Here is a 24506-nt window from a genome sequence, read left to right as displayed (position 1 = left end):
AGCCAATGCTGGTTCCATAAATACACAGATTCCTTTTTTCCTGCGCTATGAAAATTTATAAATGAACACGGTTGAACTAATAATATAAAAAAAAAATCCTTTTAAGAATGTTATGAAACATGGGCGTGAGGAAAGACAGATGGGTAGAGATGCTAGTTGAAGTTGATGAGTCTTGTCCTCCTTTTGGAGAGGGTGTTGTTCTTATCATTGCTTGGTGTAGCATTGTCGATACCTTCCTTCAAAAGAGCTTCCATGTCGTGCTTACCGCACAATGGAATTTCCCCGTTGAATATATAATAATCGTTGGTAATAGCAGTCTTGCATAGGAAACAGTTTAAACAATCCACGTGAAACCGTTCCACCTTATCATTTTCCAGACATTCGCCCTCTATGAAATTTAAACAAACTTTACAAATACTGTGATTCTTCTCGTGATAGTGCTTTTGACAGTATGGTTCATCCCCTAGAATATAGCAGGGAACATGTTTATTAAATTTGATGTCACATTCGATGCATTTAAAACATCCACGATGCCATTGACCTGACAGTTCATTTTCCTTTTTGGAAAACATTCTTTTCCCTGTGACTTCTAAGCCACATGCTCTGCAAGGTCCCTCCCCAGGCGGATATTTAAACTCTACGGGCTCCGTTTCTTTATAATCTGCATCAGAGTTGTATCCCGTAGATCCGCCATTAGCTGGCATATGAGAATCATTCGATTTGGAATTATCAATTTCTTCTCTCAAATCTGTTATATTGGACTTATGCTGTAGTTGTAGAGCTTCAATTGTAGGGAGTTTCGTTTTGAAAGTTTCTTGCAAACCGCTCCCTTCATCATTGGAGGATTGTACATTTGACTGTTTAAACTTGTAAAATATAGGCGTGCCACCATTGGTTGTAGAAGCAGATGGTACATCTTTATCAGCATCATCTTTATCAACATCATCTTTATCCACCAGAATAGTTTGCCTGGATAAGTTCGCATCGCTGTTTTGCATAATGGATGTTTGCTGAGTTACAGGCATATCCATACTGGGGTACCCAGATAAATATGCGCTTGACTTTTTGAATCTAGAAGCTTTTCTATCCACTACATTCAGGGAATTGCCGTTCATATCGAGCTTAGCATTTCTAGATAGTGAGACGTCGTCTAATTGAGCAATTAGCTGTTCAACTTGGAGATTCGTAGCAGTGTATGGTGTTTCCACATTTTCTGATGAGGTTGTTGAAAGACGTTTCTCATTTGAACCACTGAGACTTAACTCTTCGACTTTTGTGGACAATGACGAAATATCAGGTAATTTTTCTTCGTTTGAAGATTCTAGGCCAGCAAAATTATCATGAGGATATAGCCTAGAGTCTATTGTGTCGATTAATAAGGACGGTGTAGTACTTTCCCTCGTAACACTTATTTCTGGAATATTAGACACTGTGTTTTTTTCGTCTTCTTGTGCTTCTGGAAAATCTTTTTGAAGTGACTCATTTTCGAAATTTACCTGTAGTTTAGGATCTGGCTCGAAATTAAGACTTTCAACATCATTTTCTTTCTCTTCTTTTTCCGCCTTCTGATATTCAATTGAGCTTTCTTCTTTTAGCTGCTCATTTTCGAATTCTTGGTCGAGAACACTTCTGTTATTGGTTTGATTCATAGAATTTACAAGGCTTGCAGTGTCGTTTTGAGTCAAAATCATAAAACTTCTTTCAATGGGGCTCAAATCTTGTTCCCTTTCACTACTACCAGCACCCTCTTGTTCAAAATTGAAAGGGGAGTTATCTGCAACCCGGGAATCCATGTTAGCAGGTGATCTACTTGCATGTCTAGAAGAAGCATATTGTTCCTCCCGACGGTCTAAGTCGCGTTCAAAACGGAAGGGATCCTCCTGTGAAGCACGCTCACTAGGTCTGGAAATAGGAAGTGATATGTCAGCGGGCCTCGAAGACCTAAAATTGCTATTCTTTGAAGAAATTGCACTCTGCCTCTCACTTTTCTCCAGTACGGGCGGCGGATAAATACCAGACTCGCCCTTTACGGATGAATAAGCACTCTTTGAAGACGCAGTATACGCACTCTTCGTCGTAACCGGAACAGATGGTGCAGTGGATACATTTCTTTGACGGGTTATGGGCGACGACCTCACAGAAGGTTGTAAACTTCCAGTGGAAGCATTCCTCTGGCTACTGAATGGATTGCGTGGCTTAGTGTCAAACCCTGCTCTCTCCAGCGCCGTTTTGTAGCGAACCTTTGGATTTATTTTAGGAAAGGGGGAACCGTAGATTGAGTTATACATTGACTTGGGCGTTTATTTTACTGAATGTATTCTTGTGTTTCCCCTTACGTTATTCACTATTACCTTTGAAGAAGCTCAATAAATCCACTAGTCCAATAGGAAGAAAAAACCCTATCCCTTTTAAAAATTCGGCTGTACTACCCTACTTGAACTGTGTAAATCAAATAGTCAACGCAGCGAAATATATTCTAAAGCCACTTTTTAAATTTGCAGCACTTCAGCTTTTCTATTATTATTATTTACTTATTTTTTCATGGTCCTATTATTCATGGAATTGAAAGAGAACGCGAATTGAAAATTTCGAGTGAATTAGGGCTAGGAGCATAAAAAAAGTCATTAGGTGTATTTTCTATTATAAGTAGGGTACAACTTAGAAAATAAGAAAAATAATTCAAGGGATTTAAAAAAGATAGGGTATAATATGGTTTAATTATTACCCTCCTCATACGATAATTGCGACTATGAAAGCGAAACCACAATTATAAAGTATGAATAATTCAGATTGTCGCTGTGACATTATTATACTCGTAGGAGAGGCTTGTATTCAAGTATTTGATCAACAAAATTAGTGCTGTAGTCATTATCGAAGGGATATATACGTATATGTAATAAAAGTCTGGATGAGCAACAAAATATCAGATCTTACATCTACACAAAATAAGCCTCTCCTTGTTACGCAGCAACTAATTGAAAAATACTATGAACAGATCCTGGGCAGTTCTCAAAATATAATTCCCATTTTAAACCCTAAGAACAAGTCTAGTAGGCTTAATAAGGATAATGCGAACGCTGAAAGAGTTGAGGAGGATATCGGTAAAAGACTGCAAACTGGTAGGAACAAAACTACGAACACAGTAAATTTTAACCTGGACACAGGAAACGAAGATAAACTTGATGATGACCAGGAGACAGTCACTGAAAATGAAAATAATGATATCGAAATGGTTGAGGCGAGTGAAGGTGAAGATGAAGAGCAAAGGACATCTTTAGCCAGTAAATGCAAGTCATTTCTTTATAATGTTTTTGTGGGCAATTATGAAAGGGACATTCTTATCGACAAGGTCTGTTCACAGAAGCAACATGCGATGTCGTTTGAAGAATGGTGTTCTGCAGGTGCAAGATTGGATGATCTCACTGGGAAAACAACATGGAAGCAGAAAGTGGAAAGCCCTTTGTATGATTACAAGTTAATAAAAGATTTAACTTCTCGAATGCGTGAAGAGCGCTTGAACAGGAATTATGCTCAACTGTTGTATATCATAAGGACCAACTGGGTGCGAAACCTGGGAAATATGGGGAATGTAAACCTATATAGGCACTCCCATGTAGGTACCAAATACTTAATTGACGAGTATATGATGGAGTCCAGGCTAGCATTAGAATCGCTAATGGAGTCCGATCTTGATGATAGTTACCTTTTGGGTATACTGCAACAGACAAGAAGGAATATTGGTCGTACCGCTTTAGTTCTTAGTGGGGGTGGTACTTTTGGTCTTTTCCACATTGGTGTCCTTGGTACTCTATTTGAATTGGATTTATTACCCAGAGTGATCAGTGGTAGCAGTGCTGGTGCAATTGTAGCCAGTATACTATCTGTACATCATAAGGAAGAAATTCCGGTTTTACTAAATCATATCCTGGATAAAGAATTTAACATTTTCAAAGATGACAAACAGAAGAGTGAAAGCGAAAATTTACTAATAAAGATATCTAGGTTTTTCAAAAACGGTACCTGGTTCGATAACAAACATTTAGTAAATACAATGATAGAATTTTTGGGAGATTTAACATTCAGGGAAGCATATAATAGAACGGGGAAAATTTTGAACATAACCGTTTCGCCAGCATCGTTATTCGAACAACCACGCTTACTAAATAATCTAACTGCACCAAACGTCCTAATTTGGTCTGCCGTTTGTGCATCATGTTCATTACCGGGAATCTTCCCCTCGAGTCCCCTTTACGAAAAAGACCCTAAGACGGGAGAAAGGAAACCATGGACTGGTAGTAGTTCTGTCAAGTTTGTCGATGGTTCTGTGGATAATGACTTGCCTATATCTCGTCTTTCTGAAATGTTTAATGTTGACCATATTATTGCATGCCAAGTGAATATCCACGTGTTCCCGTTTTTGAAACTATCATTATCCTGTGTAGGCGGAGAAATTGAAGACGAATTTAGTGCAAGATTAAAGCAAAACTTATCCAGCATATACAATTTCATGGCCAATGAAGCTATTCATATTTTAGAAATTGGCAGTGAGATGGGGATTGCCAAAAACGCCCTTACGAAACTGAGATCGGTATTATCTCAACAATACTCTGGCGACATCACTATCTTGCCCGACATGTGTATGCTTTTTAGGATAAAGGAGCTGCTTTCAAACCCAACAAAAGAGTTTTTATTAAGGGAAATCACCAATGGTGCAAAAGCTACGTGGCCTAAGGTTTCCATTATTCAAAATCACTGTGGTCAAGAATTTGCTCTGGATAAGGCGATCTCTTATATCAAAGGTAGGATGATTGTCACTTCTTCTCTGAAGACCCCCCTACAATTTGCAGATTCAGTTATTGGATTAATTAAAGCTCCAGAGCAAACCTCAAAGGAGCCGAAAGACCCAGCAAATTCGACGTTGCTAACAAGGACTCCAACTAAGGGTGACAATCATATTTCCAATGTCTTAGACGACAACTTATTAGAATCTGAATCGACCAACTCTTTGTTACTTCTACGGGAAAATGCAAGCACATATGGGCGGTCACCTTCCGGGTTTAGACCGCGATATTCCATTACCTCTGCCTCACTAAATCCGCGTCATCAAAGAAGGAAATCAGATACTATTTCAACTTCAAGGCGACCAGCGAAATCTTTTTCATTTTCAGTTGCCTCTCCCACATCTAGAATATTGAGACAATCTAGCAAAATTAACGGGCACCCTCCGCCAATTCTGCAAAAAAAGACAAGCATTGGCCGACTAATGTTTCCTATGGATGTCAAAACCTATGAGCCGGAAAGTCGTGAACTTATCCCACATTCTGCCAGCATTGAAACACCTGCCATGGTAGATAAGAAACTGCATTTTGGCCGGAAGAGTAGATATTTAAGGCATATGAACAAAAAATGGGTCAGCAGTAGCAACATATTGTACACAGATCCAGATAAAGAAGATCATCCCACATTGAGACTCATAAGTAATTTCGATTCAGACGCAATGATTCATAGTGATTTGGCAGACAATTTTAGGCGTCATAGCATTGATGGAAGACCCCCTTCTCAAGCTACAAAGAGCTCACCATTTCGATCGAGGCCTTCATCTTCAATGCATCAGAAAAGCACCACTAATATAACCCATTAAGAAAGCACGGGCTTGCTTATATATCATCTAGATATTCTTTTTCATCTACATATTTATTCGAATGGTCTTCTCATTCAAATCATTTTCGAAGCGGAAATGGAAATCATTATTTTCTTTCGAGCTGCACTAAGAAAAAAAGCCACCCTACTAGATCAGTACCTTCAACAGATTTTGAGGAAAGTATTCTGATGAAAGAAAGATATTGGTTTTACAAATGAGTCAGTCTTACGAAGCAGGGAATGCTAATATGGGCCAAGAGGACGATGATGAATTTAATGGCTTCTTCGAAGACTTTGACAACGACGTTATGCCAAATAGTAATAATGGGCAAAGGGTCGGTACTAATGCTGCATTGTCGTTCAATGATGAGGTAGATGTTAATGACGATGATTTTTTGGACATTTATAATATGTCCCCCAGAGAAAGATTGATGCATAATATCAGGAAGAACGTTCAAAAAATACAGTTTTATTTTTACTCGTTACGCTTGTGGCAACAGATTATCATTGTCCTTTTCGGTATACTGGTAATGATAATGGGTATATTGTTGCTCGTCTTCCATGATGCGATTTTGCATAAAGTAGTTGTTACTTCGAACGATTTGAGAGAAAAGATGTCAACACATTTTATCTTAATGGTGTTAATATTCTTTGTCGCGTTTCCTCCTATGATCGGCTACTCCTTATTATCCACGACTACTGGGTTGATTTATGGTGTCAGTTTTGAGGGATGGATTACACTAGCTTTAGGATCTGTAACAGGTTCCATTGCCTCTTTCATTGTATTCAAAACGATCCTACATTCAAGGGCAGAGAAACTTGTGCATTTGAATAGAAGATTTGAGGCATTGGCTTCTATCTTACAAGAAAATAATAGTTATTGGATTCTAGCTCTGCTGAGACTGTGTCCCTTCCCGTATTCTTTAACTAACGGTGCCATAGCCGGTGTTTACGGTATCTCAGTACGCAACTTTTCGATTGCTAACATATTAACCACACCAAAACTTTTCATCTATCTATTTATTGGTTCTCGTGTAAAGAGCCTTGCAGAATCGGAATCTACTGGATCTAGGGTATTTGATTTGATAAGCATTCTGGTCACATTATTGATCCTAAGTCTAACAGCATGGCTCCTGTACTTCAAAACTAAGAAAAGATATTTGGAACTACAGAACCGCGATCGTCAAGTATCTCCTGATCAACTACCAGAATTATCTTTTGAGGTATGACTCTCTATATACATTTATACAAGCTTAGCTAAATGGGTTTTGTATAGACAATTCAAATTGCCACTTCTACTACTTGTTTCTTCTACATCCGATATAAAGAACTCAAAAGACAAAAAGTAATTTTTCGAAGGGACATCACCCATTCTTAGTTAAATTAGAGAACGCCAGAAGACAAGAAATGTTACGCAACATTACTCGGTTCAAAGGATTTGCGAAAGGGAGCATTGGAGGATTTTTGAAGCCTACTTTATCTCGTGTTCAGTTAACGCGATGTTACAACTATGGCAACGGTCCTTCATATCGTCGGTTTAACAATGGAGACTATTCCCAAAAGTCGTCATTCAAAAGCCTCCTTCTCGACAAGTCATCAAGAAAATATTTGGCCTTATTATTTGGTGGATGTTCCCTGTTTTATTTTACACATTTGGATAAAGCACCAGTAAGCGATAGGTCCAGGTTCATCTGGGTATCGCGTCCATTAGAGTTGACTATCGGAAATTACACATATAAATCAATTTGGAGACAGACGCAACAGGCAATACTACCTCCACAACACCCCCTGTCCATCAAAATCGAGAATATTTTCATGAAAATCGTCGAAGCTGCTTACAAGGACCCTAGTGTAGACAACTCATTACTGGACGGAATCAAGTGGGAAATCCATGTAGTCAATGATCCAACTGCCTCACCAAATGCATTCGTTTTACCAGGAGGCAAAGTGTTCATATTTAGCTCCATTTTACCCATTTGTGCTAATGATGATGGTATTGCCACTGTTTTAGCGCACGAATTTGCTCATCAGCTGGCAAGACACACAGCTGAAAATCTGTCAAAGGCTCCAATATATTCTCTATTGGGCTTGGTATTATATACTGTTACCGGTGCCCACGTTATCAACAATATTTTATTAGATGGATTTTTGCGAATGCCAGCATCAAGACAAATGGAAACCGAAGCCGACTACGTTGGTTTAATGATAATGTCAAGGGCATGTTTCCAGCCACAAGAATCTATAAAAGTGTGGGAAAGAATGGCAAACTTTGAGAAGCAAATAAATAGAGGGGATGTCGTAAATATGGAGTTTCTAAGTACACATCCTGCAAGCACTCGTAGAATAGAAAATATGACGAAATGGTTGCCAAAGGCTAATGAAATATATGAACGGTCTGATTGTAGCAGTATGGGCAACTATTATAAAAGTTTCTTCTCAATGTAGACACTCTCCATATGCTCTTTTCTTTGTGTCCAATAAATAATTTTGTTTTGTTTTATGCATGCACATAACTATAATAATATAAATATATGAGATTTCTACCTATTGATGCGATTCTTTTTTATAGACTAAAAAAAAGGCTTCCTTCTTTTGAAAGGTTTAATTAAATTTTCTTTGCTGTTTAAAGTATTTTGCTTTTGAAATCTCTGCTCATTTTCACCTTTGTTTGAATCGTCCGCCATTTTAAGCTTCTGTACAACGTTATCTCTCATATTCTTGTATCTTTTAATATTGATGTCTATTTCATCTTCAACCTTGTCAACAGCATGTTCATAGTGTTCACCAAAGAGACCTGTGGTTCCAGATTCCTCATCATTCTTAACACGCTTGATTTCGTAGAGTAACCCACCATATTCCATTAACCAGAATGGATCTACGGAAGTAACACAACAAATGTATTCTTTGCTAGTCATTAATAATTCATGATATACGACGTAAGGGGGCAAATCACCCAACCCATGTAATGCACTCGTAGGGTGCAATTGAACACTTACACCAGTTTTCAAGTGAACATAATTCCGTAGCCCTTTTATTTTAGCTGCTTGATGAGCAAAGCCCGAACAAATACATTTTTTAATGATATCCCAATCCTTACCAGAAGAAATGACAGGAATTTTTTGAGATTTAAGTATCGTTAACAGCTGATCTCGAATGTCTTTCGCCCTAACAAGTGATTTGTATTGGACGAAATGTTTGTTACACCAATGCGAACTGAAGTTGTTTGCCCTCCACTGTACAAAAACATTTAGTAACGTTAAGTGATCTGATTTTGCAATGAAAAACTTATTTCTTGCAATATCTGCCTCTCTTTGTCTTTCTTTGGGTCTATAAAAGACTTGTGGAACAGAAAGCATGGACACAATTGTTAACATTTCATCACTGCAGCCGTTTTGTACAGCAATTAATAAAATTTTGGAAAGAGAAGGCTGTAAGGGAAATTTTGCCATCTGTAATCCCAATGGAGTCAATTGTCCCTTGGTGTCTATAGCTCCTATGAACCATAACTCATACAATGAAGATAGGAATGTTTGTAAGGGTGGTTTGTCAATGAATGGGAACCTACTCAATTCATCAGTAACATCCAGAGATTTTAGTAGTAGAAGAGTGTTTGACAAATTTGTCCTTTGGATCTCAGGTATTGTTTGCAAGTACATATCCTCTTTAAAAGTATCTTCTGTGTATAATCGATATGCAGTGCCCGGTCCAGTCCTACCCGCCCTTCCGGATCTTTGGTCAGCGTTGGCTTTTGATATGGGTGTTATTATCAAACTGTCTAGACCAATCTTTGGATTGTAAACTTTTAATTTAGAATACCCACAATCAATAACATACCTGATCCCTTTGATGGTCAATGAGGTCTCAGCAATATTTGTCGCAATTATAATTTTCCGTTTAGTGCCATGCAGGTCCTGAAAAATTTTGAATTGTAAATCTGCAGGTAATGCTGAGTAAATTGGCAAAATTTCAATATCTTTAATCTCCTCAAGGTTTGATGTACCGTACTTTTTTGAATATACTTGCAAAAACTTTTCTTGCAAAGTGTCAAACGTCGTTTCAATATCTTCTTGACCTGTCATGAAGATAAGAATATCACCGCTCGAACAATCATTTGCTAAATGAATTTTCACAGCCTGAGAAACAGCAGCTTCTACGTAGTCTTGCACAGGGTTGGAAGTATATATGGTCTGCACGGGGAAAGTTCTTCCAGGAATCGTGAATTGCGGAGCATTGCCAAAAAAAGTAGAGAATTTTTTGGCATTCATTGTCGCAGAAGTGATAATGAGTTTTAGATCTCTTCTTCGTGCCAGTAAAATTTTGAAAAAACCTAGTAAGATGTCTGTGTTCAATGACCTTTCATGGGCTTCATCAATAATGACACAACTATACTTGTCAAGTGTATCATCTAATAAAGTCTCTCTGAGTAGAATACCATCCGTCACAAACTTAAGTTTTGTATATTCGGAATCCGTCACATCTTCGAATCTGATAGAATAGCCCACTTCTTTACCCAGTGGAACTTGCATTTCCATTGCAACTCTTTTAGCGACGGACATGGCTGCTACTCTTCTCGGCTGCGTAACAACAATAGATTTCCCCTTGCTATTGGCATATCCTTCTTCATACAAATACTGTGCAAGTTGAGTAGTTTTACCTGAGCCCGTTTCACCAATTATCACCACTACTTGGTTTTCTCTTATCAATGATAATAACTGAGATCTGCAGCGGAAAACAGGCAATTGCTCTTTAGTACGCTTAATCTCATTTTTCGACGGTGTGTGCACAGCTTCATCATCGCTGATCTTTCGGCTGCTCTCACCTTTTGCATTATTGTTATTTTCCAAGCCTAGCACCTCTCCCATGGCAGTATTCAAAACAGTAGTGTTATCTCGAGATTGCTGGATGTGCTCCATGTTTATCCTTCTCAAAGCAACTAGCTTACTACCTCGTTTAGCGTTCACAGAAAATTCACTGTCAGGATTTCTGAATGGGTTTACCATGGCTAAAGCGGCTGTTTGGCTGGACGTCTCGGAGATGGATCCAATGATTATGGAAGTGGGTACTTTGTTTTCAAGGGCAAACTTTGACAAAAAGGGAGGGATCCATTCCATTCTCTGCTTCAGCGGGATGGGGTACAATTGAACTGTATTTCGTAAAGCATCATCATTATCAATATTTTTAATCACAGGTGGTGTTTTCACATCCTCCGGTATTTCAGACAGAGACTCAGGAACATGATTCCCGTAGTCATCATCATTATCGTACCATTCCCTATCCTCTTCTACTAGTTCATTTCGAGACGGTTCCTGTTCCCTTGCTTCTTTATGACCATTTTCTGTCCGCTGCTGTTCATTATTTGGGGAAGGATCCTTTATGATAGGAGAATATTGCCTCAACTGTTTGGCTTTTAATTTATCTATCCTCTTGAACAACGTCTTTGTAGGCGCTGGTTTCTTTTGAATGGGAGAATCCAGCTCATCTTCATTGTCATCAAGGTCCAACTGGATCTTAAATTTCTTTCTCTTATTTATGGAAGGTGCAATTTTCTTTGGGCCTGTCGAGTCCTCTTCGGGACTATTTTTGAGAAGCTCTCGAAGTTCATTGAAGGTAATTGTATTGTTGCTGCGGAGTTTCGTCAAAGCTTTACACCCGGCAATAAATTGTTTTAGGTTAGTGTTCGGCTTTCGCGCCAGTCTCTGCAGTGTCAAAAGCAACCCAGGTGTTAGTTCTTTTGATGTAAGCTCACTAAATATATCTTTTACCCTTTCCTCACACCCTAGATTTCCCATACCAGCGGTATTTGTATGTTCTTTGGCCTTTTTTGTGTATCATTATCTACATCATCTCATGAATTTTTCAGTTTTCATCGCTTTTATTATTAGAGAAACTAGAAATAATAAAAAAAAGATACTCTTTCAACAGAATAAACTGTAATATCAGAGACAAAGTAAAATAGCACGAAGAATGATTGGCAGAAGTTTGTGCTGCAGATCGCTCCATACTGGGGGATCTGCCTGGAAGCAATTTGGATTCCCGAAAACACAAGCGACATCGATTTACAACAAGACCAAGAGCGCATCTAACTATAAAGGGTATTTAAAACACAAAGATGCTCCAGGAATGTACTATCAACCATCAGAGTCCATCGCAACAGGGTCTGTTAATAGTGAGACTATTCCGCGTAGCTTTATGGCAGCCAGTGACCCTCGTAGAGGGTTTGACATGCCTGTTCAAGGCACTAAGGCGAAGCAGTGCCCAAATGTTCTCGTAGGTAAGAGCACAGTGAACGGCAAGACGTATCACCTGGGGCCTCACGAAATCGATGAGATTAAGAGACTGCGTCATGAAAATCCCCAAAAGTACACACGCAAATTCTTGGCTGCAAAGTATGGCATTTCGCCATTATTTGTATCTATAATCTCGAAGCCAAGTGAACAACATGTGCAAGATATGGGAAGTAGATTGCAAGAAATCCAATCACGCTGGAAGGACAAGAGGCATGTAGCCAGAGAGGACCGTAAGCGTAGAAAACTCCTGTGGTATCAGGCGTGAAATGCTATATAAATATAATAACAATCGTGTAAATACTATTCTATAAGCACTTCGTATTCATATATTGATCACAATGCACGGACACACCCCCATTAGTGTGACTTTAACATATTACATGAAAGTCAACCACTGAGCTGCTTAAAGAGAGTACAAGTACAGTTTGAAAGCAACCAAACTGCTTCTGCTTTGAAAATTATCGACTGAAGAGATGTCTTACAGTGACTACAGCGATGGAGCAGACGAAATGCCCGACTTTCACGACGAAGGTGAATTTGATGATTATTTGAATGATGACGAATACGAACTAATAAACGAAGTATTCCCGACTTTGAAGGCGCAGTTGCAAGATTACCAAGGCTGGGACAATCTTTCACTAAAGCTGGCCTTGTTCGATAATAATTTCGAGTTGGAAAGCACGCTGACGGAATTGAAGAAAGCTTTGAAGAAGAAGAAGACACCAAAGAATCCGGCTGCTGCTGCTAATGGGACTGCAAAAGTCACTCAAAAACTGGCAGACACATCAATTTCGGAACAAAGGCCAAATAATGGGCCTCCAGATTGGCTTAACGAAGAAGACAGTGAAGATGAACGCCATGGTGAGGGAGCCAATGACGAAAAGACAGTTCAGAGATACTATAAGACTACGGTGCCAACAAAACCGAAGAAACCTCGTGATATTTCTGCATTTATTGAATCCTCGTTGCCTCATTTAAGTTTTGTGGTCCTTGGTCATGTTGATGCGGGGAAATCAACTCTGATGGGCAGACTTCTTTATGACCTGAACATTGTCAATCAATCTCAACTGAGAAAACTACAAAGGGAGAGCGAAACCATTGGTAAGTCATCCTTTAAATTTGCCTGGATTATGGATCAAACAAATGAGGAGCGCGAACGTGGTGTAACAGTGTCCATTTGTACATCCCATTTCTCTACCCAAAGGGCAAATTTTACCATTGTGGATGCACCGGGCCACAGGGATTTTGTTCCAAACGCTATAATGGGGATATCGCAAGCAGATATGGCTATACTTTGTGTAGACTGTAGCACCAATGCCTTCGAATCGGGATTTGACTTGGATGGGCAAACAAAGGAGCACATGCTGCTAGCATCCAGTCTCGGAATCCACAATCTGATTATTGCTATGAACAAGATGGATAACGTTGATTGGTCGCAAGAAAGGTTTGAGGAGATCAAATTGAAACTGTTGCCCTACTTGGTTGATATTGGGTTTTGTAAGGATAATATCAGTTGGGTACCTATCAGTGGCTTTTCTGGAGAAGGTGTTTATAAAATAGGGTATACAGATGAAGTGAGACAATGGTACAATGGTCCTAACTTAATGTCTACTTTGGAAAATGCGGCGTTGAAGATTTCTAAGGAGAGTGAAGAAATTACCAAAGAAGATCCGTTTTTGTTTTCTGTGTTGGAGATCATCCCATTGAAAAAAACAAGTAACGAATTGGCATTAGTTTCAGGAAAGTTGGAATCAGGTTCTATTCAACCCGGTGAATCGTTGACAATATATCCATCGGAACAGAGTTGTATTGTAGATAGAATTCAAGTGGGTTCTCAGCAGGGACAATCAACAAATCACGAAGAGACGGATGTTGCCATCAAAGGTGATTTTGTTACCTTGAAGTTGCGCAAAGCCTATCCAGAAGATATTCAAAACGGTGATTTGGCAGCATCAGTCGATTATCCGTCCGTTCATTCGGCACAGTGTTTTGTCTTGGAGTTAACCACCTTTGAGATGAACAGACCTTTGTTACCAGGAACACCCTTTATTCTCTTCATCGGAGTCAAAGAGCAACCTGCTAGGATTAAAAAATTAATTTCATTGATAGACAAGGACGGCAATTTAAGCAAGAAAAAGGTTAGACACTTAGGTTCTAAACAACAAGCTTTAGTAGAAATAGAACTAATTGAAGTGAAGAGATGGATTCCTTTACTGACTGCCCGTGAAAATGACCGTTTGGGTAGAGTTGTTCTCAGGAAGGACGGTAGAACCATTGCAGCAGGTAAGATATTTGAAATATCCCAGTAGAATGGTGAAAATAGATGATAACAAGTTTATACGCTTCTGTATGTAATTTTCTTAATTTGATACATTAATAGTAATCCTTTTTTAATGCTGGAATTTGATGTAGCGCGAAAATAAAGATACGAAAATACTTAAAAAAGGTTTAAGAGCGACAATAAACCAGAATAATTGGTTCAAAGTACGCCTAGAAAACAGTTAAAAAAGGTTCGAAAAAGTCGAAATCTAAACATTTATCATGGATTCAATAGATGAGCAGATTACTACAAAGCGAAAAGAACTTCAGTCATTACAAAAGATCACCAGTTTGACGGATGGCTTAAAAATTCAGCTAACAGAGTTAAATGACCAGATCAAAGAAATGGGAACAAATGCAGAATCAGTGGCGCAATTGATGAACAATTGGGACTCTATAATAAACAATATATCACAAGCTAGTCTGGGATTATTGCAATATGCAGAGGGTGACTATGAAATAGGACCATGGAAAGATTCTAAGAAAAACGAGTCTGAACGATCTGATGAAGCAGGCATTGAAACTCAAGAAAGCGATAAGAATAACGAAGGAAATGATGAAGATGAAGATCTGGTACCCCTGCCGGAAACAATGGTCAGAATCAGAGTGGATGGTAACGAATGAACGGAAAGAAAAAAAGGTCCCATATAAATTCTAAGAAGGCAGTTGCGATAATAGTACATATATATATATATTTCCCCAGTAAAATTTATTGTATATGTAAAATTGTATTATAAATATTAGTATTCTACAGTGTTGGTTTCATAATTGATAGTATAGTTCTTTTCTTCTGCTACAGAGCCAAAAATCGAGTGTAACTTTATCTCGAGTGAGTTATCTGAATTTAACGTTTCCAACTGAGATATTTCCTCATATATATCTTCACGTATAGCATTTTGATCAATGGGAAATCTGCCATATGTTTCGCTTATGTATTCTGGGGTCACTAACGATTTGTCACATAGAAGATCCACACTGGGCAATGGAAAATCATTATTTTTGAGTAGCTCTTCATCAAAAACACGTTTGACTATATGCTGAAGCAGTTTATCCCCTTCTTTGCTATTGTCCAGTAAGACGATTCTTCTCCATACTAAAGCATTCAAAAACTTTTTGATTTCAAAATTCAATAAGTCTCCGTCAACCGAAAGTAGCCTTAACGGTATGAATAAGCTCTCTTCATCGTCAAGCATAGAATATAATTCAACGAGGTCCGATAGATTGATTACTGTTGTTGACTTAAGCTTTTCCACTAATATATTGAAAACTTCGCTGATCGGGCCATTCTTGAAGCGTTTACATACCTGAACTTCTCCCTTCTTCAACTTGCTCGAAATATTTTTCTCAGCATCGATTGTGTCTAAATTATACTGGATCTTTCGTAAGCTATTAATGTCGAAGTCATCTTTTTCGACCAGCAGCGAGCTTAATTTCGCAACATTCAAATGCAATTCACATTCACTCAAGCTTCCCCCCTTCTTTGAATCATCAACAGTAATGTTTTTCAAAGTATTCATGGCATCCGCATACGATCCATCCAGTATTTGTTGGATCCACGCTACATGACCGTATTTTGGAGCGGACTGTTGGAAAAACTGTATTAAAAGGTCGTGTTGCTCTGGGAATCTAAACATCAGGTCGTTCAATTTTTTGTGCTTGATTAAATATTCGAATAAGGTAAAACTGAACTCTTCGGGAAATTCGTTGAAGAATGCCTCGTATAATGATATGGTCGTTGAGTCATTTTGATTTAATGTTTGCAGTGTTTGTACCAATCCAGGTAAATCTTTGTAAAATTCTGCTATTTGGAGACAGTGTTCTTTCAGATTAACCTTACAAAGTACATGGTTCCAGTCCAAGTGGTTATCGTCGTAAAGGTTGTTAATATTTATAAAATTTTCATTTGCATTTACAGATTCAGCGTGTTGCGTGTTGATCCATATTTTGAATTGGTTGAACAGATAATATAAAATTTTAACAATCTTTAACAAACTCTCTTTATAAGAGGCTAGACTCCCTTCTTCTTCACATGCAAATGTAAAGTCGAAAAAGCATTGATTGATACAGTTTAGGTAATCGAAGTTAATGAACCATGGTAGTTTGGATGTATCAACCTCCATTGGGTCTAACTCCAAAAGTTCATACCTTATAGTTTTTTCACCTTCTTCAAGAATTCCATCATAAAAGCATGAGTTGATTAAATCGGTAACATTTAACTTGAAATTTTGATTTTGTGATGGAAACAGAACAAATATAACATGGTTCAAAAACTGTTTAAAGATCACAGGAAATATATCGGGACTGTTGATAACAACTGCTTCAGTCGTTAAGTGTTCATTATGAGTTAGATTATAGTTCGATAGAATCTTCTCCCATATATCGTTCAATACATCGGATTGTCTGGTGATGTTATTAAATTTGATACAGCAATTCAAAATCTCAAACTTTTCAATCAAATTCAATTTGAGTTCGGGCGATATTTTGTAGTTGAAGTTCTTAGCAACAAATGTAAGGAAATTTTGAAAAAACTCTTTACGGACAGAGAGATGTTGTCCCAAAGTATTTAGCATAGGTGGTATGTACTTACCGTTAGAGTGGAAAATCTCCTCGCTAGTTAATTTTAAATCATGTTCAACAGATTCTTGATCTAGTGAAATTTCTGGCGGTAAGTTAAAATCTATCGGATTTGAATTTATTTTAGAGAAATATACGGCTTGATCAACATGAGATTTGACAAATCCAACATTTGCTTTAGAATCATTTTCCTCATTTTCTCTCACAAAAAACTGTAGTACACCCATCTGTTTGGTTAAAACATACAAAGAGTTTGAGTCGTAACCAGAACCGATTATCTCAATGTCACTTCTAAGGCTAACAATATCCTCCCATTTCCTTCTCAATGAATAACTAGAATCTAATTTTGAGTTAACCTGAGTAATGACCACAGCATTAGGGAACATTACCAAAATGGAGGTTACTTCATTAGTGTCGTTAGCGTTTTCCATCTGAGGTATAAATATCCTCGGTTTAAAATTTGTGTCACCTATCGAGTCCATAAATGTGTTCAATCTATAAGTGGAGAAGATAGTAAAACTGTTAGAAGAAGAATCGAAGATAATCGTAGAAAGAATATAATATGTTTCATTGCTTGAATCGTCGTAAATGGATGACAGAAAAAGTTGTGAACTTTCATCTTGTAATGGATGGGAGTCCCAGATCTTCAACGTACCGTGAGCAAATGGGTATAAATCCTGCAGAGACTCTAAAATGGCTTCAAAAATGTTGACATCAATCAATTTTGTTGGGTGGGAATTAGTGGCAGATAATTGCCATGTTTGGAAATTTCCATTGTCGGTAGTAATATACACCAACCTTGTTCCCTTACCGAGGATCGGTCCATTACGTAATGAGACAACTAAACTGTTTGTATTGAAAATCTTGGACCAGATACCTAACTTGAAAGTTTTATTCAATAGTTTGCCTAATTTCAATTGAGGTTTGCCCATAGAATTTCTAATGGTAATAAAAAAAATTCTGCCCAAATTTGTAGAAAGTACTATACCAGCAGGTTCGCAGTTTAAGATTAGGTCACATTTCTCTCCACCTGAAGAGTTGATAGGTAATTCTAACTCATGAGAGAATTTTTCAGATAACTTGAAGTTTAAATTATTTATAGAATTGATGTCCTCATAGTATATCGCTTTGCTACCTTTAATAATAATGAGTCCTCCAGTTTCATCCTGATCATTAGGATTCAGTGCTAACGGAGACTCATCCATTGTAGCAGGAAAAGTTAGTATGCACCTAGGCACAATTGCTATTTCATCATTATCATCAGAACGAAATGGTACAGTTATATAAGGTGTATCTTTCTGAGTAGAGTGAATATTCCAGATGTAAACTTTCTTATGGTCATTGACTAGCCCATATCCAATTTGCATATCGATATATCCATTCAATTGGTCACCGTTACTGAATCCACTATTGTAGTCTGTTTGAAGGGTTTTGACTACGTATCTGCTATTTTCTGTAAAGACCTTGGAGTTGTCAAAATGTGAGTGTAACCTCAACTGCTGTTGCTCCATCGAAATATTCATTAGAGAGGCCTGGCTTTCTTCTTCGTAGGACAATTGCGCCAGGGATTCGTTTTCGACGACCGCAATGGGTACGCTAAGTTCCTTCCGCAACCGAAGGTGCACCTTCTTTTCACTCATATTTTTATTCAAATTTAGTTCACTTGGGTTGGATGTAACGTTATGCTCGAGCTCCTCTTGACCTATTGCTAAATGGTGTATATTTTGGTCTATTCAGCTATTTTGATTCCTAAATCCTAAATTATATATCGTCTTACACGGTTTGAAAATTTTTCATATTTTGCGATGAGCTAAGGATCGAATTTTCTTTATAGTGTAGTGCATTATTGAAAAGTGATTTGGTGTGTAGATGAGTTGTACCGAAGCCATTATATCGAGAAAGCTACGAGAATACTGGCAGAGAAAATGATTAGAACCGTAAAGCCCAAAAATGCAAGAGCCAAGAGAGCTTTGGTAAAGAGGGAAGCCAAGTTGGTGGAAAATGTCAAGCAAGCGCTGTTCATTCCAGGCCAGACTTGTAACAAGAATCTGCACGATATTATGGTAGATTTGAGTGCCTTGAAGAAGCCAGACATGAAGAGGTTCAATCGTAAGAATGATATTCACCCTTTCGAAGATATGTCACCACTGGAGTTTTTTAGTGAAAAGAATGACTGTTCATTGATGGTGCTGATGACAAGTTCCAAAAAGCGTAAAAACAATATGACTTTTGTACGTACATTTGGTTACAAAGTGTATGACATGATTGAACTAATGGTCGCGGACAATTTCAAGTTGTTATCTGATTTCAAGAAATTAACATTTACCGTGGGGTTGAAGCCTATATTTACATTCCAAGGTGCTGCATTTGATACACATCCTGTATACAAACAAATTAAATCTCTGTTTTTAGATTTCTTTAGAGGCGAATCTACTGATTTACAAGATGTTGCGGGATTACAACATGTCATTTCCATGACCATTCAAGGTGACTTCCAAGATGGTGAACCATTGCCGAACGTTCTATTTCGTGTTTACAAATTAAAGAGTTACAAGAGCGATCAAGGTGGTAAGAGATTGCCACGTATTGAATTGGTAGAGATTGGGCCACGTTTGGATTTCAAAATCGGCAGAATTCATACTCCAAGTCCAGATATGGTCACTGAAGCTCACAAGAAGGCAAAACAATTAGAAATGAAGACAAAGAAGAATGTAGAATTGGACATCATGGGAGATAAATTGGGTAGAATCCACATGGGTAAGCAAGATTTGGGTAAACTACAAACAAGAAAGATGAAAGGTTTGAAGCCCAAATTCGATCAAGGAACAGAAGAAGGCGATGGCGAAGTGGATGAAGACTACGGAGATGAAGCATCGTATTCGGATGATGGGCAAGAATACGAGGAAGAGTTCGTCAGTGCGACTGATATTGAGCCCTCTGCTAAAAGACAGAAGAAATAAGACCCATAAACTTTGTATATTATATGATAATCTAGGAGAGAAAAATTCTATATGTATGTAGTAAGTACATTATAATGATCTTTTTTTTTTCCCTTAATTTTTTTATGTATTCTATTTTACCTATGCTTATTGAACAGTCACAAATTTCCTATTTTTCCTTAGACAATTCCACGTTCCTTACCAAACGTAGCATGTTTCTCAACAACATTGCAATAGTAACTTTACCAGTCATTGGAACGTAAAGAGAGGCCTTTTCCTTGACATCGTCACTAAAATTTTTAGTGCACGCAAAATTGATGCAAACAGCACCTTCTTTGATGTATTCGGTGGGGAATTTGTAATTTTCGCTAGGGACACCAGTGATAACTACATCTGCATCAAGAGAGCACTTTTTCAACAAATCTTCAGAGTATTCTCCGAGGTCTTCCACATGATGCTTATTTAATTTTAAACTTTCACCACGAGTGAATTTTTGAATGTTGTTAACGTCCACTGAGTACACTGTGGCGCCGTCGTTGGCTAATAATGCCGCCAGTGGTCTACCGACAATTTCTGACCTGTTAATGACTATGCACTTCTTCCCATACAGCCTGTTCCCCTCTGGTAACAAATTGTTGTAAATTTTCAAGAATTCTAATATCTTAACAATAGCTAGTGGTGTGCAAGGTAGAATGGATTTCAAACGATTTTCTTTGTCCAGGTATCTGACGTTATGATACAGGTTTTGGTAGTAAACATGGTTCAACCCTTCAACATCTTTTTCCTTGCACACAACCTGTTGCAGATACTGATCTTGAGCATTACCGAAAACAGGAAAGTATACCATGATACCGTTGACGGAGTCGTCGCCGTTAGCTTGTATTATCGCTTCTTCCAAAAAATCCTTATCTTCAATGACTCTTAAGTCGTAGCGGAACCCCATCGACTCGCTAGTCTTTTGAGTCCAGGAAGCATACATCTTAGCAGCAGGATCATTGTTAGCTAGGAATCCTACAAGAAGAGGACCTTGACCATTATGCGTCCTCTTGTATTCCTGCACGTTGTTAACTATTTCGGTATTGAAAGTTTCAGCGACCTTACTTGCTAGAATAGTACGACCAGGCTTCGACATTTTTCTATAGATTTATATTGATGGGATGCGTTGAATAGAATTAATTTTACTGTGCTTTGCGATACTGTAGACCTCGATAGACAAGAATGTATTAGGCCTCGGCCAAGAAGAACCTGGTTGCAAGGCACTTAAATACTTTGCGTAGCTGCTTTTTTTTCTATTTCCACTGAGTCAATATGTCATAATTGTAAAGATAGTAATATAAGTCGTTACAACGTTGTGGAAATCTATTCACTAGTTCATTGTGGAATATTAGGGTTTGTGTTGATTCGGTCTGACTCCGCCGAAAAGAGTCGCAGGGTTTGCATTTTTTGCCAGGCTTTGTGTTTGAATAAAAAAAAAAGGTCTTCGGTCATTCGCAAAACATTAGGGCTTATTAGGGTATTTTGGGATTATTGATAATACCAAAAAATATCGATTTATAGAGGCAGCAGGGTGTACCAATAATTCACTACCGTCCCAGTGGGCTGATATTTTGGAGACTCATTCGAAATATGTTACAGTTGCGCCTACTAATGTTATCGCCGCGCCAACAAATTGAAAAAGCAGCACACTCAACAACTCTAAATTGCTGTTGCAAATGTTTGGTAGGCCATTGTAATGAGGTGGTGGTAATTGGAGTTGTATTAGTATGGCCCAATCTGACTTCAAACGAGGACATAGCGTTTCTCTATTGAAAGTGCTTGTATTTCAGGCGGGCTTACCCGAAGTGAAAAAATTTTTGGGCATCGCATAATCTATGATTGACGTAAAGGGAAGACGTATTTAGCAGCCTATACCTTGTCTTGGGCCCTTTTTTGGCTGTCCATGCCACCTTTTTATGAGTTGGTCCAAGTGGTTGTTTTTTAGCTTCCTGTCTCTCTAAAATACCCGAGAAAGTATATAGAGAGACATTGAAATAATCTTCCTCCACAAACAAACATAATTCAAGCTGTCGAATATACTACTAAATAGGCATTCACACTTAAAGTCATTCTCATCTACATTTTCCCAATTGGTCAGGAGGTATATACCGCACAGAAGGGGACCCAGGAAGCAACAGATCAATAGACCGACAAGCCGTAAAGAAAAAAGTCCTGGAAGGTTTTCAACTATGTTCACATTTGTACCCATCACACACCCTACATCAGACACGAAGCATTCCTTACTGCTACTCCAGTCCGCACATGGGGAAAAGTACTTCTTCGGTAAGATTGGTGAAGGATCCCAAAGAAGTCTGACCGAAAATAAGATCAGGATATCCAAATTGAAGGATATTTTTCTTACTGGTGAATTAAACTGGTCGGATATTGGTGGATTGCCTGGGATGATTTTGACTATCGCTGATCAGGGTAAAAGCAATCTTGTTTTGCATTATGGGAATGACATTTTGAATTACATAGTTTCCACTTGGAGGTACTTCGTCTTTAGATTCGGAATAGACTTGAACGATCATATTATGAAAGACAAAGAAATATTTAGAGATAAGGTGATAACTGTTAAATCCTTTAATGTTCTGAAAAATGGGGGAGATGACACAACAGACGTTTTTAATAGCTTTCAAAAAGGTGTGTTACGTTCTATAGTTACGAAAATGTTCCCCAAGCATGCACCCACTGATAGGTACGATCCTTCCAGCGATCCGCATTTGAATGTAGAGTTGCCTGACTTGGACGCCAAAGTGGAAGTTTCCACGAATTACGAGATCTCCTTCAATCCAGTGAGGGGTAAATTCAAGCTTGAAGAAGCTGTTAAATTAGGCGTTCCAAAGGGGCCCTTATTTGCGAAGTTAACCAAGGGACAAACGGTTACTTTGGATAACGGTACTGTTGTCACTCCCGAACAGGTGTTGGAAAAAGAGCGTCATTTTGCCAAAGTATTGATTTTGGATATTCCAGATGACCTATATTTGGACGCTTTCGTAGAAAAGTTCAAAGATTATGATTGTGCTGAGCTTGGTATGGTTTATTATTTTTTTGGTGATGAGGTTACCATTAATGATAATCTATTCACGTTCATTGACATATTTGAGAAGAACAATTTTGGTAAAGTAAATCATATGATATCTCACAATAAAATTTCCCCAAACACAATATCATTTTTCGGTTCTGCATTGACTACGTTGAAGTTGAAGGCACTACAAGTAAATAACTACAATCTGCCAAGAACAGACCGTGTATTTTCCAAGGACTTCTATGATAGGTTCGACAAACCGCTCAGCGGGGGTACGTCCATGTCTGAATCCCAAGAGGAACCTTTGAATACAAAAATAGAGAAAGATAATATTCACATTTTTTCACAAGATAAGACAGTTATTTTTGAACCATTTCATATGAACGAAGAACCGATGAAATGCAAAATAAATGGTGAAGTGTCAGCTTTCTCGTGGCAAAAAATTTTTGAAGAACATGTGAAACCTTTAGAGTTCCCTCTAGCTGATGTCGATACAGTTATTAACGACCAGCTACATGTGAATAACTTCAACAATACAGCAGAAAAGAAGAGACACGTTGAAATTATTACATTAGGGACCGGTAGTGCATTACCTTCTAAATATAGAAACGTTGTCTCCACATTAGTTAAAATTCCTTACACTAACGCCAATGGAAATACCATAAATAGAAACATCATGCTTGATGCTGGTGAAAATACCTTAGGTACCATGCACAGGATGTTTTCTCAGCTAGCAGTCAAGTCAATATTTCAGGATTTGAAGATGATATATTTGAGTCACTTGCACGCAGACCATCATTTGGGAATAATCAGTGTGTTAAATGAATGGTACAAGTATAACAAGGATAATGAAATGAGTTACATATATGTGGTTACTCCATGGCAGTATAATAAATTTGTTAATGAATGGTTAATTCTAGAAAACAAAGAGATCCTGAAGAAAATTAAATACATCAGTTGTGAACATTTCATAAACGATTCGTTTGTGAGGATGCAGACACAATCTGTTCCTTTGGCAGAGTTTAACGAAATACTAAAAGAAAATAGCAACCAAGAATCGAAAAGAAAACTAGATTTAGACAGGGATTCTTCATATAGGGATGTCGATTTGATTAGACAAATGTATGACGATTTAGCGATAGAATACTTTCAAACCTGCAGAGCCATACATTGTGATTGGGCATATTCGAACTCTATTACCTTTCGAATGGAAGAAAACAATGAACGTAATACATTCAAGGTTTCATATTCAGGCGACACAAGGCCTAATATCGAGAAGTTCTCTCTCGAAATAGGCTATAATTCTGACCTATTAATTCATGAAGCTACACTAGAAAATCAGCTGCTGGATGATGCCGTAAAGAAAAAACACTGCACTATCAATGAAGCAATTAGTGTTTCGAACGAAATGAATGCTAGGAAGTTGATCTTAACACATTTCTCCCAAAGATATCCTAAATTGCCTCAATTAGACAATAATATTGATGTGATGGCCAAAGAATTTTGTTTTGCTTTCGATAGCATGATCGTTGATTATGAGAAAATTGGCGAGCAGCAGCGTATATTCCCATTGCTGAATAAGGCTTTTGTTGAAGAAAAGGAACAAGAAGATGATGTTGATGATGTTGAAAGCATACAAGATTTTGAAGTCAAACTTAAAAAACATAAGAAAAATTAATAGTA

At 38.0% G+C, this 24506-nt stretch overlaps 12 protein-coding genes across 12 annotated transcripts; 8 read left to right on the top strand and 4 right to left on the bottom strand.

The window, feature by feature from the left end:
- Positions 1-152: 152 nt before the first annotated feature.
- On the bottom strand, positions 153-2288 carry PXL1 (Pxl1p; the record flags this gene model as incomplete). The annotated part of the gene is made up of 1 exon (XM_033911817.1): positions 153-2288. The coding sequence occupies one exon, from the start codon at positions 2286-2288 to the stop codon at positions 153-155; it is 2136 nt and encodes a 711-aa protein (XP_033767708.1).
- Positions 2289-2908: 620 nt separating this feature from the next.
- On the top strand, positions 2909-5641 carry TGL4 (triacylglycerol lipase; the record flags this gene model as incomplete). Its single annotated transcript, XM_033911816.1, has 1 exon — positions 2909-5641. The coding sequence occupies one exon, from the start codon at positions 2909-2911 to the stop codon at positions 5639-5641; it is 2733 nt and encodes a 910-aa protein (XP_033767707.1).
- A 214-nt stretch (positions 5642-5855) lies between these two features.
- TVP38 (Tvp38p) lies at positions 5856-6869 on the top strand (the record flags this gene model as incomplete). Its single annotated transcript, XM_033911815.1, has 1 exon — positions 5856-6869. The coding sequence occupies one exon, from the start codon at positions 5856-5858 to the stop codon at positions 6867-6869; it is 1014 nt and encodes a 337-aa protein (XP_033767706.1).
- A 178-nt stretch (positions 6870-7047) lies between these two features.
- Positions 7048-8085, top strand: OMA1 (metalloendopeptidase; the record flags this gene model as incomplete). Its single annotated transcript, XM_033911814.1, has 1 exon — positions 7048-8085. One exon carries the CDS (start codon positions 7048-7050, stop codon positions 8083-8085), a length of 1038 nt encoding a protein of 345 aa, XP_033767705.1.
- A 125-nt stretch (positions 8086-8210) lies between these two features.
- PRP16 (DEAH-box RNA helicase PRP16) lies at positions 8211-11429 on the bottom strand (the record flags this gene model as incomplete). The annotated part of the gene is made up of 1 exon (XM_033911813.1): positions 8211-11429. The coding sequence occupies one exon, from the start codon at positions 11427-11429 to the stop codon at positions 8211-8213; it is 3219 nt and encodes a 1072-aa protein (XP_033767704.1).
- Positions 11430-11604: 175 nt separating this feature from the next.
- On the top strand, positions 11605-12192 carry MRPL20 (mitochondrial 54S ribosomal protein mL58; the record flags this gene model as incomplete). The annotated part of the gene is made up of 1 exon (XM_033911812.1): positions 11605-12192. The coding sequence occupies one exon, from the start codon at positions 11605-11607 to the stop codon at positions 12190-12192; it is 588 nt and encodes a 195-aa protein (XP_033767703.1).
- Positions 12193-12400: 208 nt separating this feature from the next.
- Positions 12401-14236, top strand: HBS1 (ribosome dissociation factor GTPase HBS1; the record flags this gene model as incomplete). Its single annotated transcript, XM_033911811.1, has 1 exon — positions 12401-14236. One exon carries the CDS (start codon positions 12401-12403, stop codon positions 14234-14236), a length of 1836 nt encoding a protein of 611 aa, XP_033767702.1.
- Positions 14237-14468: 232 nt separating this feature from the next.
- On the top strand, positions 14469-14870 carry DAD2 (Dad2p; the record flags this gene model as incomplete). The annotated part of the gene is made up of 1 exon (XM_033911810.1): positions 14469-14870. One exon carries the CDS (start codon positions 14469-14471, stop codon positions 14868-14870), a length of 402 nt encoding a protein of 133 aa, XP_033767701.1.
- Positions 14871-14986: 116 nt separating this feature from the next.
- NUP133 (Nup133p) lies at positions 14987-18460 on the bottom strand (the record flags this gene model as incomplete). Its single annotated transcript, XM_033911809.1, has 1 exon — positions 14987-18460. The coding sequence occupies one exon, from the start codon at positions 18458-18460 to the stop codon at positions 14987-14989; it is 3474 nt and encodes a 1157-aa protein (XP_033767700.1).
- A 285-nt stretch (positions 18461-18745) lies between these two features.
- RPF2 (rRNA-binding ribosome biosynthesis protein RPF2) lies at positions 18746-19780 on the top strand (the record flags this gene model as incomplete). Its single annotated transcript, XM_033911808.1, has 1 exon — positions 18746-19780. The coding sequence occupies one exon, from the start codon at positions 18746-18748 to the stop codon at positions 19778-19780; it is 1035 nt and encodes a 344-aa protein (XP_033767699.1).
- Positions 19781-19928: 148 nt separating this feature from the next.
- On the bottom strand, positions 19929-20891 carry MTD1 (methylenetetrahydrofolate dehydrogenase (NAD(+)); the record flags this gene model as incomplete). The annotated part of the gene is made up of 1 exon (XM_033911807.1): positions 19929-20891. The coding sequence occupies one exon, from the start codon at positions 20889-20891 to the stop codon at positions 19929-19931; it is 963 nt and encodes a 320-aa protein (XP_033767698.1).
- A 1093-nt stretch (positions 20892-21984) lies between these two features.
- Positions 21985-24501, top strand: TRZ1 (tRNase Z; the record flags this gene model as incomplete). Its single annotated transcript, XM_033911806.1, has 1 exon — positions 21985-24501. The coding sequence occupies one exon, from the start codon at positions 21985-21987 to the stop codon at positions 24499-24501; it is 2517 nt and encodes an 838-aa protein (XP_033767697.1).
- Positions 24502-24506: the final 5 nt, after the last annotated feature.

The sequence above is a fragment of the Saccharomyces paradoxus genome, chromosome XI, assembly GCF_002079055.1.
Source record: "Saccharomyces paradoxus chromosome XI, complete sequence".
NCBI classification, from domain to species: domain Eukaryota; kingdom Fungi; phylum Ascomycota; class Saccharomycetes; order Saccharomycetales; family Saccharomycetaceae; genus Saccharomyces; species Saccharomyces paradoxus.
This window is presented reverse-complemented; position numbering and strand designations above follow the sequence as displayed.